Genomic DNA, 19,145 nt, shown 5'->3' on the forward strand with positions numbered 1-19,145 from the left:
ATAAATGAATAAATAAATTTAAAAAAAAAAAAAAAAAAAGAAAAACACTGAAAGAACTGAAAATCAATGACTGTCCTTAGACCCATCAGAGAAGTGCGGCCACAGATGTCTCCCCCAAACGTGCAGAAACGTGCTCACCTGGAGCAGAAGCTGATGGGAACCCTGGACCAGACGCCGGGCTGAGTGCGCAAGACTGAGAGAGTAAGCATCTGCGGGGCCACAGTCCTGCAAGCCCTGCACTTTCATGGGGTTCATTTCCAGAAACCCACCAAGTTCTCATCACAAAAAGCCAAGAAAAAAATCACAGGGGTCCCTGGCAGGGGCAGGGTAAGGGAACCATGTTGAAATAAGCCCAGAGCATTCTCCAAAACAAAGTCCTATTCTGCAGTGAAAAGACTTCACCAGAGGTTGATCCCACCTGGGGGAAGGGCTCTTTCCCACTCGGCCCCCCTGGCCTTCCGGTCTTACCCCAGGGAGGGGAAAGAAGGGGAAGAAACACTTGTGAAGGTCACAGCCCAGGAATACAGGCCACTAAAAGGCTGAAATTTAATCCTAAGATTATAAAATGCTTCCCTTCCACCACACCACTCCTCAGGGCTCCAGCATAACAACAGGATGACACGGGGAAAATGCCCCAAGATACAGACTCTATGAAAACAGTCTTCAGAGAAACCCAAAGACAACAGGGGAGACAAAAATTAAGGACATGGAGGAATCTGAAGCCTTGGCACGTACAGCTGCAGCTGCAGGAGAGATGAGACGCGGCCCAATCGCTAGTCAGGTTACCGCAACACTTCAAGCCCATCTACGTCAGTTTCCACTGTGATACATATACCATATCCACCTTTCCAGAAAATTACACGGCATGCTAAAAAGCAAGAAAAAAAACAACAACACAGTCTGAAGAGACAGAGCCTGACTAAGATATGGAAGAAATTCTGGAATTATCAGATTAATATGCTAAGGATGCTAATGGAAAAAGTGGACACCATGCAAGAAGAGATGAGTAACATCGGAGGAGAGAGGAAATGCAGACAAAGAATCAAAAACACTGATGGGGCTTCCCTGGTGGCGCAGTGGTTGAGAGCCCGCCTGCTGATGCAGGGGACACGGGTTCGTGCCCCGGTCCGGGAAGATTCCACATGCCGTGGAGCGGCTGGGCCCATGAGCCATGGCCGCTGAGCCTGCGCGTCTGGAGCCTGTGCTCCGCAACGGGAGAGGCCACAACAGTGAGAGGCCCGCATACCACAAAAAACAAAAAACAAAAAAAAACAAAAAAACACTGATGGACAAGGCTGAGAAAAGAGTCAGGGAATCTGAAGATATGTCCATGGAAACTTCCCCAACTGAAATGCAAAAAGAAAAAAGAACAAGAACAGAATATCAGGGAAATGTGCAATAATAAAAAAGTGATACATACACATGATAGGAATAATAAGAAGAAAGGAGATAAAGAAATATGTGAAGTAAAAAGAGCTGAGAATTTTTCAAAATTAATGACACACACCAAACTACAGATCCAGGAAGCTCAGACAATACTAAGCAAAATAAATACCAAAAAATCTACATCTAGGTATATCATATTCAGACTGCAGAGAACCATAGACAGAGTATCTTGAAAGAGGTCAGAGGGGAAAAAACCTTATCTACAGAGTTAAACCGATAAGAATTACAGTGGACTTCTTGTTAGAAGACATGCAAGCAGGAAAAGTGTAGAGTCCTACATCCAGTGAAACTATCCTTCAAAAGTAAAGAGGAAATAAAGACTTTTTCAAACAAAAACGGAGAGAATTCACTGCCAGCAGACATGCCCTGCATGAAATATTAAAAGTTCTTCAGGGAGAAGGAAAATGATATAGGTCAGAAAACTCGCATATATATATAAAGAAAAGAGCATTGGAGAAGGAATAAACGAAGGTAAAAATAAAATGCTTCTTTTCCTTATTCTTAATTGACACAATAGACAAAGGTTTCTTCAAATTTTTAGTAGTAACAGGGTGATTATAGCATTAAGTATAAGTGAAACGAATGACAGCAATTTCATAAGGGACACTCTGTTAAAGGCACCTGCACTACCCGTGAAGCAGTGTAGTGTTATTTGAAAGTGGACATAGATTAGTTGTAAATGTATACTGCAAACTTTCAGACAACCACTAAAAAACTTTTTTAAAAGAAGTGTAATTGATATGCTAAGAAAGGAGAGAAAATGGAATCAAATAAAACGCTCAATTAAAAACAGAGAAGGCTGAAAAGGAGAGGAAGAAAACAAAAGAAGCAAATGGAAAGCAGTCACAAACATGTTAGACATCAATCCAGCTGAAGCAACGACCAGTTTATGTTTGAGTGGCCTAAGACCACCCATCAAAAGATGGAGACCATTAGAGCAGACTGAAAAAAAAAAAAGACCCACTCTATGTTGTCTATAAGAGACCCACCTTAAATATAAAGACAGATTAAAAGTAAAGGGATGTAGAAAGATATATCATGCTGACAAGAATCAAAAGACAGCTGGAATAGCCGGAAAGCAGACATTAGGACTAGAAAAATTACCAGGGGTAAAGAGCAGCAATAGCATATAATAACCAAGAGGCCAAGTCTCCAAGAAGATTAATAATCCTTAGTGCTTATGTACCTAACAACAGAGCATCCAAATACGTGAGACAAAGCCTGACCGAACTGCAAGGAGAAATACACAAATCCACTATCACAGTTGGAGACTTCAACACACTACAAGGAATAGACAGATCCAGCAGGCAGAAAATCAGCAAGGACACAGATGTACTCATCAATCTACTGAATATAACTGATCTCTATGGACCACTATGGTGGCTAATTTTAGGTTTCAACTTGACTGGGCTAAGAGGATGCCCAACTAGCTGGTAAAACACTTCAGGGGGTGTCTGTGAAGGTGTTTCCAGAAGAGATTAGCATCTGAATTGGTGCACTCAGTAAAGTTGATGGCCCTCCCAATGTGGGTGGGCCTTGAGGGGCTCAACAGAATAAAAAGGGCGAGGAGGGGCAAACTTACTCTCTCCGTTTGAGCTGGGGCACCATCTCCTGTCCTGGGGCCTTCAGATGGACCAGGACTTCCCGACCCCCTCCCAGGCCTTTGAACAGGGACTGATTCATTCCACCAGCTTTCCTAGTTCTCGAGCTTGCCATACATAATGGTGGGAGCCAATTCCTGTACTAAATTTCTGTGTACACACACACACACACACACACACACACACCCCACTGGTTCTATTTCTCTAAAGATCCCTGACTAACCACTAGTTCAATCAACAACAGCAGAACACACATTCTGCTCAAGCTCAAGCTCACAAGAAACATTCACCATGACAGGCCACATTCTGAGCCACAGAACACATCTTAACACATTTAACAGGACAGAAATCATACAAAATACGTTCTCAGACCACTGGAATTAAATCAGTAACAGCAAGATGCCTGAAACATTCCAAAATACTTGGAGATTAAACAAGACACTTTTAAGAACCAAGTGGGTCAAGAAAGAAGCCTCAAGAGAAATAAAAAATACTTAAACTAAATGGAAATGAAAATACAACTTATCAAAATTTGTGGGATGCAGAAAAAGCAATACTCAGAGGCAAATGTATATTAGAAAAGTAGTATATGAAATTAATCATCTAAGTTTTCACATTAGGAAAGTAGAGAAAGAAAAGCAATTAAGTTGAAAGCAGGCAGAAGAAAAGGAAAAAAAATTAGAGCAGAAACTAATGAAATTGAAAACAGGAAAAAAAAGAAAATCAAAAAGATTGGTTTTTCAAAAAGATCAATAAAATGGATAAAACTCTAGCCTGGTTAACTAAGGAAAAAAAGAGAAAAGACACAAATTACCAATATTATAAATAAAAGAGGAACATCACTACTATCCCATGGACATTAAAAGGTAAAAAAGGCATACTATGAACAACTTTATGCCTACAAATTTGATAATTTAGGTGAAATGGATCAATTCCTTGAGAGACACATACTAGTAAAATTTATACCAGGAGAAATAGATAAATCTGAATAGGCCTGTATCTATTAGAGAAATTGAATCAATAATTAATAAACTTCTAAAACAGAAAGTACCAGGCCTAGATGGGTTTCTAGAATATTGGTGAATTCTACCAAACATTTAAGGAAAAAATTTTACCTATTCTTTACAATCTCTTCTGGAAGGTAGAAGCAGAGGGAATACCTACTAAGTCATTCAACTGAGGCCAGCATCACCCTAATACCAAAACCAGACCGAGACATTACAAGAAAGGAAAACTACAAATATTTCTCTCATCAACATAGATGCAAAACTCCTTAACACGAGCAAATGGCATCTAACAACGTAAAAAAAAAAAAATTATACACCATGACCATGTGGGTTTATTCCAGTATACAAGGCTGGTTCAGCACTCTAAAATCAGTTAATACACTCCATCACATCAACAGGCTAAAGAAGAAAACTCAAATGATCATATCAATGGATGCAGAAAAAGTGACAAAATCACTTTTCATGATAAAACTCTCAATAAACTAGGAATAAAGGGGAACTTTCTCAACTTGATAAAGAACATCTATTTAAAAAACCCTACAGATGGGAATTCCCTGGCAGTCCAGTGGTTAGGACTCCATGCTTTCACTGCTGAGGGGAGGGTGCAGGTTCAATCCCTGGTCAGGGAACTAAGATCATGCAAGCCGCATGGCGTGGCCAAAAACCCCCCCCAAAACCAAAAAAATTCTACAGTTAATGCCATACTCATGGTGAGAAACTCAAAGCTTCCCTACGAAAATCAGAAACAAGGCGAGGATGCCCCCTCCCCACTCATACAATAAACTGTAAGTCCCAGTTGATGTTACAAGAGAAGAAAAGGAAATAAAAGGTACACAGAGTGAAACAGAAAAATAAAACTGTCTTTGTTCTCAGATGACATGACCGTCTATGTAGAAAATCCTAAAGGATCCACAAAAAAACTATTGGAGTTAATCAGCAATTATAGCAATGTTGCAGGATATATTGCTAATGTACTAAAGTCAATTGTTTTCCTATATACTAGCAATAAACAACTGGAATTTTATTTATTTATTTATTTATTTATTTTTATTTTTTGTTTTTTTGGTACGCGGGCCTCCCTCTGCTGTGGCCTCTCCCGTTGCGGAGCACAGGCTCGGGACGCGCGGGCTCAGCGGCCATGGCTCACGGGCCCAGCCGCTCCGCGGCATGTGGGATCCTCCCGGACCGGGGCACGAACCCGCGTCCCCTGCATCGGCAGGCGGACTCTCAACCACTGCGCCACCAGGGAAGCCCAACAACTGGAATTTTAAATTAAAACAATAACATTTATACTTGTGCCAAAACAAGAAGGAAATATTTAAGTACAAATCTAACAGAATATGTAAAGATTTATGAAGAAAACTACAAAACTGATGAAAGAAATAAAAGAAGATCTAAATAAATGGACGGATATTCTATGTTCCTAGGTTGGAAGATTCAATATTGTTAAGATGGTCAATTCTGCCCAACTTGATCTATTGATTCAACACAATCCCAATCAAAATCTCATCAATCATTTTGTGGATACTGACAAACTGATTCTAAAGTTCATATGGAGAGGCAGAAGACCCTGAATAGCCAGCACAATACTGATGGAAAAGAACAAAGTTGGAGAACTCACAGTACCCTATTTCAAGACCTATTCTAGAGCTACAATCATCAATAAAACGTGGTATTGGGGAAAGAACAGATACGTCAATCAGTGGAACAAAACAGAGTTCAGAACTAGACCACCACAAACAGAGGCAACTGATTTTTTACAGAGGAGCAAAGGCAATACAACAGAGAAAGAACAGACTATTCAACAAATGGTGCTGGAACTGGATGACCAGACTGAAGAAAAGCATCTAGACACAGACCTTACACCTTTTACAAAAATTAACTCAAGATGGATCACAGGCCTCAATGTAAAACGTTAAAGTGCAAAACTTCTTAAAGAGACATAGGAGAAAATCTACGTGACCTTATTTGGCAATGAGTTTTTAGATACAACACCAAAAGCACAATCCGTGTAAGAAAAAAACTGATAAGGACTTTATTAAACTTAAAAATTTCTGTTTTGCAAGATGCTGTTAAGAGAATAAAATAAAAAGAAAATAAAAAGACAAGCTACAGACTGGGAGGCTATATTAGCCACCCCCTACCAACCCCAAGCTACAGTCTGAGAGGCTATATTAGCCGCCCCCTACCAACCCCTCCAACGCCCCCAACCCTGCCTAAAAGCTGCACTCGTCACCTTCCCTGCCTCCTTCTTTGGACCCTAGTTTTAGAAAAATTCATGTTCCTAAACCATGTTTGGTTTTTTCCTACCATTTCTATCTCATACATTTTCATATATTTAACTTTATTACATAAAGAAGTAAAACAAAAAAGGACTTGTATTCAAAATACACAAGGAACTCTTAAAACAATAATAAAACAACCTAATTTAAAAATAGGAGAACCATCTTTGAAAAGATGAACAAATTCAACAAACCTCTAGCTAGATGGACGAAGAAAAAAAGAGAGAAGACTCAAATTACTAAAAATAGAAATGAAAGTAGGGATATTACTACTAATTCTACAGAAATAAAAAGGACTATGAAAGGACTATAGACAATTGCATGCCAACAAACTGGATAACCTAGATGAAATGGACAAATTCCTAGAAACACAAAACCTACTAAGACTAAATCACAAACAAATAGAAAAGCTGAATACACCTACAACTAGTAAGGAGATTAAATCAGTAATCAAAAACCTCCTGACAAAGATGAGCCCTGGACCTGAAGGCTTCACTGGTGAACTCTACTGAACATTTTAAGAAGAACTAACAAAAATCCTTCTCAAACGTTTCCAAAAAAATTGAAGAGGAGGAAACATTTCTAACTCATTGTATTGAGGCCTGAATAACCCTGATACCAATGCCAGACAAAGATACTCCAAGGAAAGAAAATTACAGGCCAATATCGCTTCTGAACACTGATGTAAAAACCCTCAACAAAATACTAGCAAACTGAAGTTAGCATCATATTAAAGAATTACATACCGTGACTACGTGGGATTTATTCCTGGAATGCAAGGATAGTTCAACATACAAATATCAATCAGTGTAATATGCCACACCAACAAAATGAAGGGAAAAGAACACATGATCATCTTAAGGCAGAAAAAGCATTTGACAAAATTCAACACTCTTCTATGACAAAAACACTCAACAAAATAGGGAGAGAAGAAAACTACCTCAACACTATAAAAGCCATATATGAAAAGCCCATAACAAACATAATACTCAATGATGAAAGACTTAAGCTTTTCCTCGAAGATCAGGAACAAGGCAAGGCTGCCCACCTCACCTCTTCTATTCAACATAGTACTCAAAGTTCTAGCCAGAGCAATTAGGCAAGAAAAAGAAATAAAAGGAATCCAAATTGGAAAGGAAAAGGTAAAATTATCTGAGATGACATGACCTCATATGTAGAAAATCCTAAACACTGCACAAAAAAGCTATTAGATTATAGGTCATATAACTCAATATCAAAAAACAAACAGCCCAATCCAAAAATGGGCAGAATACCTAAAAAGACATTTCTCCAAAGAAGACATACAAATGGCCAACAGGCACATGAAAAGGTGCTCAACACTGCTAATTATTAGAGAAATGCAAATCAAAACAACGATGAGGTATATCACCTCACACTGGTCAGAATGGCCATCATCAAAAAGTCTGCGAATAATAAATGCTGGAGACTGTGGCGAGAAAAGGGAACCCTCCTGCACTGTCGGTGGGAATACATATTGGTGCAGCCACTATGGAAAACAATATGGAGGTTCCTTAAAAAACTAAAAATAGAGCAACCATAGGATCCAGCAATCCCACTCCCTGGCATATATCTGGAAAAGATGAAAACTCTAATTCAAAAGGATACATGCACCCCAATGTTCATAGCAGCCCTATTTACAACAGCCAAGACATGGAAACAACTCAAGTACCCATCAGCAGACAATTGGTTTAAAAAGAAACGTGGTATATATGTACACAATGGAATATTACTTGTCCATAAAAAAGAATGAAATACTGCCATTTGCAGCAACATGGATGGACCTAGAAAATAACATAATAAGTGAAGTCAGACACAGAAAGACAAATATGTGATATTACTTACGTGTGGAATCTAAAAAATAATAGAAATGAATCTATACACAAAATAGAAAGAGACTCACAGACATAGAAAGCAAACTTCTGGTTATCAAAGGGGAAAGGGAGGGGAGGGATAAATTAGGACTAGGGGATTAACAGATATATGCTACTACATATAAAATAAATAAGCAACAAGGATTTACTGTAGAGCACAGGGAACTATATTCAATATCCTGTAACAACCTATAATGGAAAATAATCTGAAAAAAAAAAAAAAAGACTGAATCACTTTGCTGTACACCTGAAACTAACACAATATTGTAAATCAGCTATACTTCAATTAAAAACAAAACGAAACATCAATAAACCCATGGTGATTCATGGTGAGCCAGATAAGGTAATTTGGTAATCCTTTAGGAAAAAAAAAAAGTTGTTGGATCTAATAAATGAATTCATCAAATTAGCAAGATACAAAGTCAACACACAAACATCAGTTGCATTTCTATACACAAACCATGAACATGAACAATCTGAAAAGGAGATTACAGAAACAATCCCATTTATAATAGCATCAAAGAGAAGAAAATACTTTGAAATTAGCTTAACCACGGAGGTGAAAGACTTGTACAATGAAAACTACAAAACACTTCAGAAAGCAATTAAAGAAAACATAAATTAATGGACACACATCCCATACTCATGGACTGGAAGGCTTAATATTGTTAAACTGTCAATATTAACCAAAGCCATCTACAGATTCAGTGCTATCTCTCTCAAAATCCCAATGTTTTTTGCAGAAATAAAAAAACCCATCCTAAAATTCATATGGAATCTCAAAGGACTGAGAATAGCCAAAACAATCCTGAAAAGGAACAAAACTGGAGAACTCACATTTTCTGATTTCAAAACTTACTACAGTAATTCAAAACAGTGTGATATTGGCATGAAGACGTATATAAACCAGCGGAACAGAACAGAGAAGCCAGAAATAAACCCCCACATACATGGTCAAATTATTTCTGACAAGAGTGCTAAGACCATTCAGCGGAGAAAGGACAGTGTCTTCAACAAATGGTCCTGGGAAAGCTGGACATCCACGTGCCAAAGAACGAAGGTGGGCTCTAACTGGTTAGGTATACGGTTATCTAACACCATATGTAAAAACTAACTCAAAATGGATGAAGGACCTAAACGTTAAGACCTAAAGTAATAAAACTCTTAGAAGAAAACATAGGATGAAAGCTTCACGACACTGGACTTGACAATGATTTCTGGGATATGACAACAAAGGTACAGGTAACAAAAGAAAAAATAGACAAACTGGACTTTAAGAAAATTGTTATAATTTGTATATCAAAAGGCAATACTCACACGGTAAAAAGGCAACCTACAGAATGGGAGAAAATATTTGCAAATCATATTTCTGATATGAGATCAATATCTAGACTATATAGAGAACTCCTAAAACTAAACAACAACAAAACAACAAATAACCTGATTGAAAAATGGGCAAAGGACTTGAACAGACATTTCTCCAAAGAAGATATACGAATGGCCAATATACACACGAAAAGATGTTCAATGTGACTAATCATTAGGGAGATGCAAATGAAAACCACAGTGAGATATCACCCGACACCCATGAGGATGGCTATTATCAAAACCACAGAAAACAAGTTTGGTAAGGATGCAGAGAAACTGAAACTCTTGTGCACTGTCGGCAGGAATGTAACGTGGTGTATTCATTATGGAAAATAGTAATGGAAGTTCCTCAAAAAATTAACCACAGAACTACCCTATGAACCAGTAATCCCACTTCCGGGTACACACCCGGAAGGACTCAAAGTCAAGTCTTGAAAAGTTACTTGTACACCCACATTCACAGCAGCATTACTCGCAATAGCCAGTGGGTGGAAGCAACCCAAATGTCCAGTGATGGAGGAGTGGATAAACAAATTGTGGTCCATCCACACAATGGAAGAAAATTCTGCAGTATGCTACAACATGGATGTACTTTGTGGGCACTAGGCTAACTGAAACAGCTAATCACAGACGGACAAATACTGTATGATTTCACTTACTATGAGTCAAAATCATGGAGACAGAAAGTAGAATGGTGGCTGCCAATGGCTAGGCGAGGGGAGAGGGAGAGTTATTGTTTAATTGCTATAGAGTTTCAGATTTACATGAGTTATGGGGATGGATGGTGGTGATGGCTGCTCAACAACGTGAATGTATTTAATGCCGCTGAACTGTACACTGACAAACTGTTAAGAAGATAAATTTTTTGTTATTTGTATTTTAACTCAATATAAGAAAAGGAACAACAAAAAAGAAATGAACTATCGAGCCCTAAAACGACAGAGGAACCCTAAATATATACTAAGTGAAAGAAGCCAACCTGAAAAAGCTGCATGCTCTAGTTCATAGCATCCATACATTCCAATCATGTGACATCCTACAAAAGGCAAAACTAGAGAAACAGTCTAAAGATCACTGGCTGCCAAGGATTGGGAGGAAAGGCATGAACAGTGGACAGAGAGGTTTTAGGGAAGTGAAACTACTCTATGATATTGTAATGAGGATACATGTGCTTATGTATCTGTCAAAATCCAAGTATAAGGTGTCCTGCGGGCTGACCTGCCAGAGTGTCTCCAGGGGCGCACAGACCCTGGCCGGGACTCAGATGCGGGCAGTGGTCGCCTTCCTCCCCAGGCCTTCAGTGGGGCAAGGCCAGTGCTCCTGTGTTTGTTTGTTTGAAAGATTCCTCTTTTTGTCCCTTCCCCAACCGTGTTTTTCTTGCCCAGCAATGATTCATCTTCAATGGTTTGAAATCACAAAATTTCTACCCACCCAATCTTTTACTTCATTCTACTGAGTTGGTCTTAAATAAAATGCTCTTGAGATTTGTATCTTTGAAAGATATTGTTTTGTTAACAATAGTTTGTTGGTGGAAAAAAAAAATCGAAGTATAAGATAGGAACCTAAATGTAAACCGTGGACTTAGTTAATAACAACGTATCTATATGGGTTCATAACTGGTAATGAATGAACCATACTAACACAAGTGGAAATGCAAGATGTTAGTAGCAGGGGAAACTGTGGGGGAATTTCCTGTACTATCTGCTGAATTTTTCTGTAAATCTCAAACTTTCCTAAAAAAACCTCTATTAATCAGAAAATAATCAATGGAAGGTAGGGAGTAGGTAGAAATATAGATGAAACAAGATTATCAGAATACTGATCAATGTTGAAGCTAGGGGGTAGGTACAAGGGGGTTATTATACTTTTCTGCTTAATTTGTACATGTTCAAGATTTCCACAATAAAAAGCTTTTAAAACTCCAGATTAGCTCAAGAACTGTCTGTATAATGAATAAAAGAGCGGGAAGAAAACTGAGATATTTTTGAAGCAACTATTAAATTAAAACTGAGGGCATGGCTGAACCACACTTGCGAGTGGACATCCTTGTCATACCAGGGGCATTCACAGGTCAGTGAGCAAGGTGGGAATGGCACGGTCAGGGAAGGACAGAGACATGGAAAGATGTTCAGCCTCATTGGTTCACAGAAAGGCCAGCCACGCGGCCTGGTGCAGCATGATGCCTGGACTCAGCACGGGCTCAGGGACAGAGCACCCCACCCTGTGGGAATGCCCCTCAGCACCAGCTTTCTGGAGGGCAAACTTCCCAGAGCCCAGAACCTGCAGGTCCACTGGCTGGGCTTCTCTGCTTCAGGCATTGTCCAAAAAAATGGGACTGGCTGAAGGTCATGGACTGAATAAACATGTGTACAGTCCCTTCAACACACCCTGTAAAATCACCAGAAGGTTCCTTCACTGATGAATGAAGTCATAAGCACACTGCGAAGGGTCAAGGGAGCAGACGCCAAGGTGAGCCACAGGCGGTGACCGTGGCCCTGAGCAGGGCCCTGGGTGGCCTCTCTCCCTCCCACCCCTCCCACTGGCCCTGGCCCAGCTCCCCCTGCAGCCTCTCTCTACAGCCCAGGGAGCCCAGGAGCAGAGGCGCAGCACCCACCCCGCCCCTCCTCAGGGCCCAGCGCACTCCTCTCTGTCCTCACGGCTCTCCCTGTCCATCTGGGCCCCGGCAGACACCCGCTCCCTCGTCCCCATCTGACACACAAAACTTTCCCATAGAGCCGTGCTCCCTTCTGGCTACTGCCCACTGTCCCCACAGCTCAGCCTCTTAAAGTGCCTGGTTCCCAGCCACCGGCCCCTCCCTTCGCTGGCTCTACACCCAGCTCCATTCCCACCGCTCCAAGGAGACTGTGGTCACCAGTGACCCCATGTGGCCGAGTCAGCCATCCTTTCTCCATTCTGATCAGAGCCGCTGCAGCCCAGCAAAGCACGCCCCTTTCTACAATACCTTTTTCCCCCACCTCTGCAGGCACACACATGCAACCTCAAGAGGTTGGGTGCTGGCTCTCTGGCATCAGCACCTATGAGGCATCTCAAACTCGATTCCTCTAAAAATTTCTCTGTCATATGAGTTCCCCCCAAATCATTAACTATTTATCCAAAAGAGGGAAAAATTGGTAACAATGACTCATGGTGAATAAAGTAACCAATACCAAGTGTATGTGCATCTACTGGGGAGATGAGGATATGGAGCTCAGATCAGAGACGACCTGCACTGGGGGACGGACGGGTGCTGGGAGGGGGCACAGGAGCCGATCAACTCAAGCATTTACAGAAAGACAGGATGAAGGCTGACAGACACCCATCAGAATAGAAAAAGAAACAATGAGAAAGCGTAACAAATTTTAAAATAAAATAAAGAGGCAGGCCCAAGTTTCAATTTATCAATAATCCCAGTTGTAAACGGAATAAATTACTTTATACATATATATATATATATATATATATATATATATATATACACAAAGGCTCTCAGATTGAGCTAAAATATAGCTACAAAATAATGGGATATAAAAAGGTTGAAAATAAGGAAACAAGTAAAACTTTAAATGTGACAAAATAGGCTTTTCTGTTTGGTAACACACAGGCATACTCATGTATCTAATAACACGGTCTATAAAAACAGTTAAACTGAACAGACATTCAAGAAGCAATGGCACCTCAGGAATCACAGTGACAGACCTCTTAAAAATCAACAGATCAGTGGATACAATAAGTTAGGAAACAAATCAGTTGACCAATTAAATAAGCTAGATCCAGCCTCAGCCAGACAGAACAATGTAACCAATCAATGGACAGGACACATTCTTCTCAAGCTGTAAGGAAACAGTCACAAACACAGAGCGTACTGAGCCACAATGAAACCTCAAAAGATTCTATAAAGCATGTATCTTTAAGTCACTGAACCTTAACAATAACACAAAAAATTAACTCCCTTCCCCCAATCCATCCACTTGAAAACCACAACACCCTCCTAAACAACTCAAGTTAAAGAGGGAATCAAGACTGAAATTACAAACTCTTTAGAAACTAAGGGCAAGGAGAGCGACAGGAGGCGGGTCTGTGGCGCGGAGCCAAAGAGACAGAAGGAGGGATCCAGCCTCAACTGCAGGTACCGGGAAACATAAACTGTCCCCAAAGACGTTATGCACTTCCCTCCAGGAGCCAGAACAGCTATAAAACCCAAAAAAGCAAAAAGAAGTCAGGAAGAAGGAAGCAGAAACAACAACAGAGACCTGATCAATGCAGGCTGTTTGGAAAGACCTGCAATAGTGACAAACTTTGGGGCGTCTGAATTTTCACCACTTCTTAGCCGATGTATTTCTGCAGCGTTCTTATGAGAGAACGTACTCTACTCGAATAGGTGTTTAAAATTTAAAAAAAGTTATAATTAGAGGTGACAAACAAGAGGAGCAGAAAAAGATACCAAGAAGTAATATCAGGTACAAGACACTACAAAAACCACTTTAAAATAACAGGAGAATGTAGTGTGTAACTCTGACCAGTACATCAGGATGGCTTTGGGTTTTGCTTCTGTTTTTGGTTGTGCTGCTGCTTGCTGACCTGGGGGTCCAGGAAGCCCTGAACAGCCTGTCACACACTGGAGCCTTTTCTCACCTGCAGTGGTAATTACAACCTGGAAGACAAACGCTAATTCAGACTAAATGCACGACGTGGTAGGAAAATGGTTTCCACCTTTATACACATAACAGGCAAAAGACACTAACCTCAAAACTGATTCTACAAGAAATAAATAGTAAACCAGGAGGAAAAGCAGAAACATAAGCAGTAATGTATAAAATATACATCCAACCTATTTGTATAATAGACACAAAGACATGTAAGTGAAAGCATAAAAAAATATGGACTTCCCTGGTGGTCCAGTGGCTAAGACTCCGCTCTCCCAGGGTTCGATCCCTGGTCAGGGAACTAGATCCCGCAGGCATGCCGCAGCTAAAAGTTGGCATGCTGCAACTAAGAAGCCCGCACACCACAACCAAAGATCCCATGTGCTGCAACTAAGACCCGACACAGCCAGGTAAATAAATAAATATATTTTTTATAAAGCATTAAAAAAAGTCTAAGATTACACACTAAATTTTAACGGCAACCAGGAACAAAAGTGGGGAGGTGAGTGGGAAAGGAGAATATTCACCACTTCTTAGCCGATGTATTTCTGCAGTGTTCTTACGAGAGAACGTACTCTACTCGAATAGGTGTTTAAATTTTTTAAAAAGTTATTATTAACGTTCAAAATGCTTTAACGTCAGGATATTCATCACAATCCAACTGGAAAGAACCTCGTGATTTTAAGAGTCTCCTACGATCTCTCTAATGGCTCACGGCGTCTGTCTAAGCTTACCTTTCGACCCTAACTCGTTAGCAGTTTCTGTCTGTGTGAGGTCTGCGACAGGAAGGGAGCCCACTGGGGCGGAGGACTGGCCGTGCAGGCCCCACCACCGTGGTTCTGGGTCTCCCAGCCCTCCTTCCTCCCCGGCTAAAGCTCCCAGCTACAGCCACCTCTTGGGCACCCTGGAGCCCCGCCGGCGAGGCGAGCTCGCCAGCCTGGCTCCCTCTCGGGAGGCACCGCACGGCGCAGGCCCCGCGCTCGCGAACCGCCGCCACGTGGGCACCAGGCCCGGGTACTGACCGCGGCCGGGGGCCAGCAGGCTGCTCAGGTGGGGGAGGCTCAGCCGCCGCAGCCGGTCCAGCTTCTCGCGCAGCTCGCGCACCTGGCTGTCCGAGCGGCTGAGCCTCTGGCGCAGGGCCCGCAGCTCGCCGCCCCTCTTCCCCACCCGCGGCCGCAAGCAGCACGCCTGGCTCCTGCTCTGGCGGGAAGAAAAGCAGTACGAGTGCAGCGAGTCGATGAGCCTGCAGGCCCCCGACGCCGACACGATGACCTCGTTGATGGACATGGGGCTGGCGTCGCTGTGCTCGCTCTGCACGGCCTCAGCCGCCGGCTTCGGGGTCACGTCGGTCGGAGGCGCCGAGGGGCCCTGCGCGGGCTTCTGCGGTGTGGCCGTGAGCGATGAGCTGGCCGTGGGGGGCGCGCGGGGTGGGCTCTGCGCTGGCCCCCTGTCGGGCCCCGGGCTACTCCCGCTACAGCCGGGCTCGGCGTCTCTCTTCGGTCTCTTGCGGTCCACAGGCTCCCGGGGGATGGCCGGCCTCTCGCGGGCGTGCTTGGAGGAGAAACTGTAGGAATGAAGCGAGCCGATGAATTTGCAGGCTCCGGACCCCGGGGGGGTAAAGTCATCCACGGAAATGCCGCTCCTGTCCACCAGGCCCCCGTCCGGGGAGGTGGCATTCTCGTCGCCGGCCTCCACAGCACAAGCGCTGGCTTCTCCCGGGCCGCCGGACGCGGTGGCAGAGGCCGGACCTTCTGCGTGTCCTTCCGGAGGCTGTCGGGCCCGCTGCAGACCGGCGGCCTCCCGGGTGGTCTTGGCTGCGGTTCTGCCCTGTGACGCGCCCCGCTTCAGCTTGCGGGACTCGGGCTTGGCCATCAGGCTTTCACTCGAGGACGACGACGACGACCCTGCAGCTGCCTTCCCGTCGGCAACGTCACTTGCATGTGCCCTCAGACCCCCCGAGGCCTTCCTGGCGTCCTTTCTCCGGGGGTGGCCATGGCCTCCGGCCCCCCTTTTCTTCTCAGCCAGGTGGAAGATAGACGGCACGGCCGTGGGCTTGAGCAGGCGGTGCTGACCCTCCAGTCTCTTGGAGAAGCTATCTTTGGTGAAATGCTCACTACAGAGGAAAGAATACTTAGTGGGCGTCCAGTTATCCCTCTGAACAGCCTTCAACCACTGGATCAGACGTTTTGAGTCCTTTAGGGGGAATCTGCAGGACAAATTAGAAAAAAATAATTAAATGCCTCCCCCTACTACTATCAACTATAAAAGCAGAACAAGTGTATTTGCAAACACTCAAACCTGTGTTGACTTTACCCACTTAAAAACTTAACAAAGATGTAAGGAATACCTTCTACTTGTAACTTATTACTGAAATATAAAGATGAAAGACACACTGCCTGCCCTTAAAAAGCTTACAGTCCGTAGAGTGGATAGTGAAGGTGAATACCTCCCCCCAGGCTATGGTAAATGCCCTGCAGGGATACAGAATCCTTGGACAGACAGCACCAGATGGCATCACGACAACAGGAAAGGCTTCAGGAAGCCCTGGAAATAGTTCCTAGAAGCTCATAGCTGGCCAACCCTCCTGGTGTGCCTGGGATGCAGGACTTGGGGTGCTCAAAGGAAGATGGTTGCTCCTCCCCCCATTTAGAAGTCAGGCCACGCGTCAGACAGCAGAGATGGGAGCAAGAGGCCAGGAGAGCGTCCCAGACACCCTCACGTGCCCCAGCTGCGGCTCGAGGAGCTGAGGATGCGAGACCAGCTCTCAAAGCAGGCGAGACTCAACAGCCGCGGCTCTGGGGCTCCCTTTGAAAAGCAACCAGTCCCTGACAAATACTGAAAAAGACACTTAATGATCATTTTTTTCTCATTCAGGCAAGATGTCCACTTAGAAAACTCTGGCGAAACTACACATACGAGGGTGGGAGTGGGGCGGCCATTCGGAGGGCTGTTCTGCTGTACCTGAGGTCACCTAACCCACCTGACACTGCTGGGGATCCGGGCCGCGGGGACACCAACTCCTCATGAAGCTCCAAGCAGCATGACCCTCTAAATGTCCTCACTGCTTTGGGCGCCCATTACCCGAAGCTCTCCCGACCCCCCAGTTCCCACGTCCTTGGCCATTATGAATGCCAAGAGCAGCATTCTCTGCAATGCTTTGCCTCCGTTTTCAAATACAGTAATAAAACGAAGGGCTCTGAAGGAAACTCCAGTAAGCATGCTGGCTGACCGCTGAAACAACCTGTTACTATCCCGATAGATTGTAATAACTTAAGACTTAGCGCAAACCACCATGAACTTTCAGTAAAACTACAGAACAAACGTCCTACAGGTTTTCAAAACTTGAACACCATCCTGCAACATCAAAAGGGAAACAGAAAAGTATCCGGGAAGAGGTTTCTAAAGTGGAGTTCCTTCTCCCCACTGTTCTGGTACCTCCAGCATGGAAGTCGTAGAAAAGGAATCGCTGTAGAAGACTGAATTCCAGAGCCTTCACGAAGCAGGCCAGGCCAGAGACAAGGCCAGCCCCTGCCCTGCCTCGGGCCGGTTTTCGTGGGCGCCCACGGAACAGAGCCCTCCACGAATCGCAGCCAAGCGCCGGCGAGGAGCGGGCTGGGCCGGCCCCACGCTGGATGCTGTCAGGGACCTCCTGGGACTCACCTCCGCGCGGCAGGGCTACCTTCCCCGAGGCCGACCGCGAGGCCCCTTCTAGGACACAGCGTCTGGAGCGCGTGTTAATCCACGAGGCACATTTGCTCGGCCACATCCCTGATCGCAAAGATCAAGACGGACTCCCCCACGACGAAGAAAACAGAAAAGTCACAGCAAACGCAAGACGACAACCGACCGAAAGAAGCGTGTTTCCAGAACACACCGTTTCTGGAGACTGGCGGCGCCAACCCGAACCCATGGGGCGCAGGGTGGCCACGGGGTGGTGGAGAGGCTGCCGAGGCCGCGGCGTAGGCGCCGGGCGGCCTCCGAGTGGGCATGGGGCGCGCACCGGCGGCCGAGGGTCGCGGGGGTCGGGTGGCCGCGGATGGAAGCCGCCGGCCGCGGTGGCCCGAGGCGCCCGGCCCAGAGACGCCGGCCGGGCCAAGGTCACACAGCGCCGCGCTGACTCACTCGCGGGACCGGCCCGGGGCCCGCGCCCTGAGCGACCCCGCGTCCGACCGGGCCGCGCGGCCTCAGTCTCCCCGCGGGGCCGGGCCGGGCCGGGCCGAGCCGGGCCGGGCGGGGGCGTGGCCCGCGGGCCGCGCGGGCGGCGGGCCGGCGGCGGCGGGCGGGGCCCGGTTACCTGTGGAAGGAGACGGCGCGCTTTTCCCCCTTGCCCTGCCGGTTGGAGCAGTTCGCGGCCGCGCAGCAGATCACCATCTCGGGCCTCGGGCCGCCGCGCCGCCGCCAGGCTCCGGCCCTCGTCTCGCCGCGCCGAGCCCCGGGCGGGACCGCCCCGAGGGGAGGGCGCGCGGCGACACGGCTGCGGGACGTGGGAGCCAGCCCCGCGGCTCCCGCCGTACGGCAAGATGGCGGCGCCCGGCCGCCCGCCGCCCGGCCGCCAGGCCCGGCCCTCGGCGCGCCCTGGATACCCGGCACCTGGCGGGGCGCAGCCCACCGCTCGCGGCGTCTAGGGTGGGCGGGGGCGCCCCGGGCTGACAGCGCCCTGCGGCGACATGGCGCGCGGGGGGCATCCGTACGGCAAGATGGCCGCGCCGGCGGGCCTGAGCGCACGACGGGCTCACGCGCCCGCCCCGGTGCCCTGCTGCCCGCTCGCGCCTGCTTCCGCTGCCCCGGCGGGTCGCTGCTGGGATCCCCGGAAGCAAGACGCAGGCCGCCGTGGAGCCGAGCGCGCGGGCCCGGGCCTCCGCGCTGGGTCCGCCGTACGCCAAGATGGCGGCGGCGCACTTCCGTC

The 19,145-nt window shown here is 45.5% G+C and overlaps 1 protein-coding gene across 4 annotated transcripts in view; it reads right to left on the reverse strand.

Moving 5' to 3' along the window:
• The window catches only part of THAP4 (THAP domain containing 4), a 43,327-nt gene extending 24,234 nt beyond the window's left edge, over window positions 1-19,093 (reverse strand). The window contains exons 1-2 of one of the 4 annotated variants that reach the window (XM_028483572.2): window positions 18,534-18,956; window positions 15,262-16,445 (exon numbers count right to left, since the gene is read on the reverse strand). In XM_028483572.2, the coding sequence (XP_028339373.1) occupies window positions 15,262-16,445; window positions 18,534-18,610 (1,261 nt within the window). In that variant the 5' untranslated portion in view covers window positions 18,611-18,956. Of the gene's footprint in view, window positions 1-15,261; window positions 16,446-17,899; window positions 17,968-18,113; window positions 18,338-18,533; window positions 18,957-19,009 lie in introns of those variants that run through there. The other 3 variants (XM_024124649.3, XM_028483579.2, XM_055091087.1) reach the window with 3 other exon arrangements.
• Window positions 19,094-19,145: the final 52 nt, after the last annotated feature.

This window comes from Physeter macrocephalus, chromosome 2 (genome assembly GCF_002837175.3).
Source record: "Physeter macrocephalus isolate SW-GA chromosome 2, ASM283717v5, whole genome shotgun sequence".
Taxonomy (NCBI): Eukaryota; Metazoa; Chordata; class Mammalia; order Artiodactyla; family Physeteridae; genus Physeter; species Physeter macrocephalus.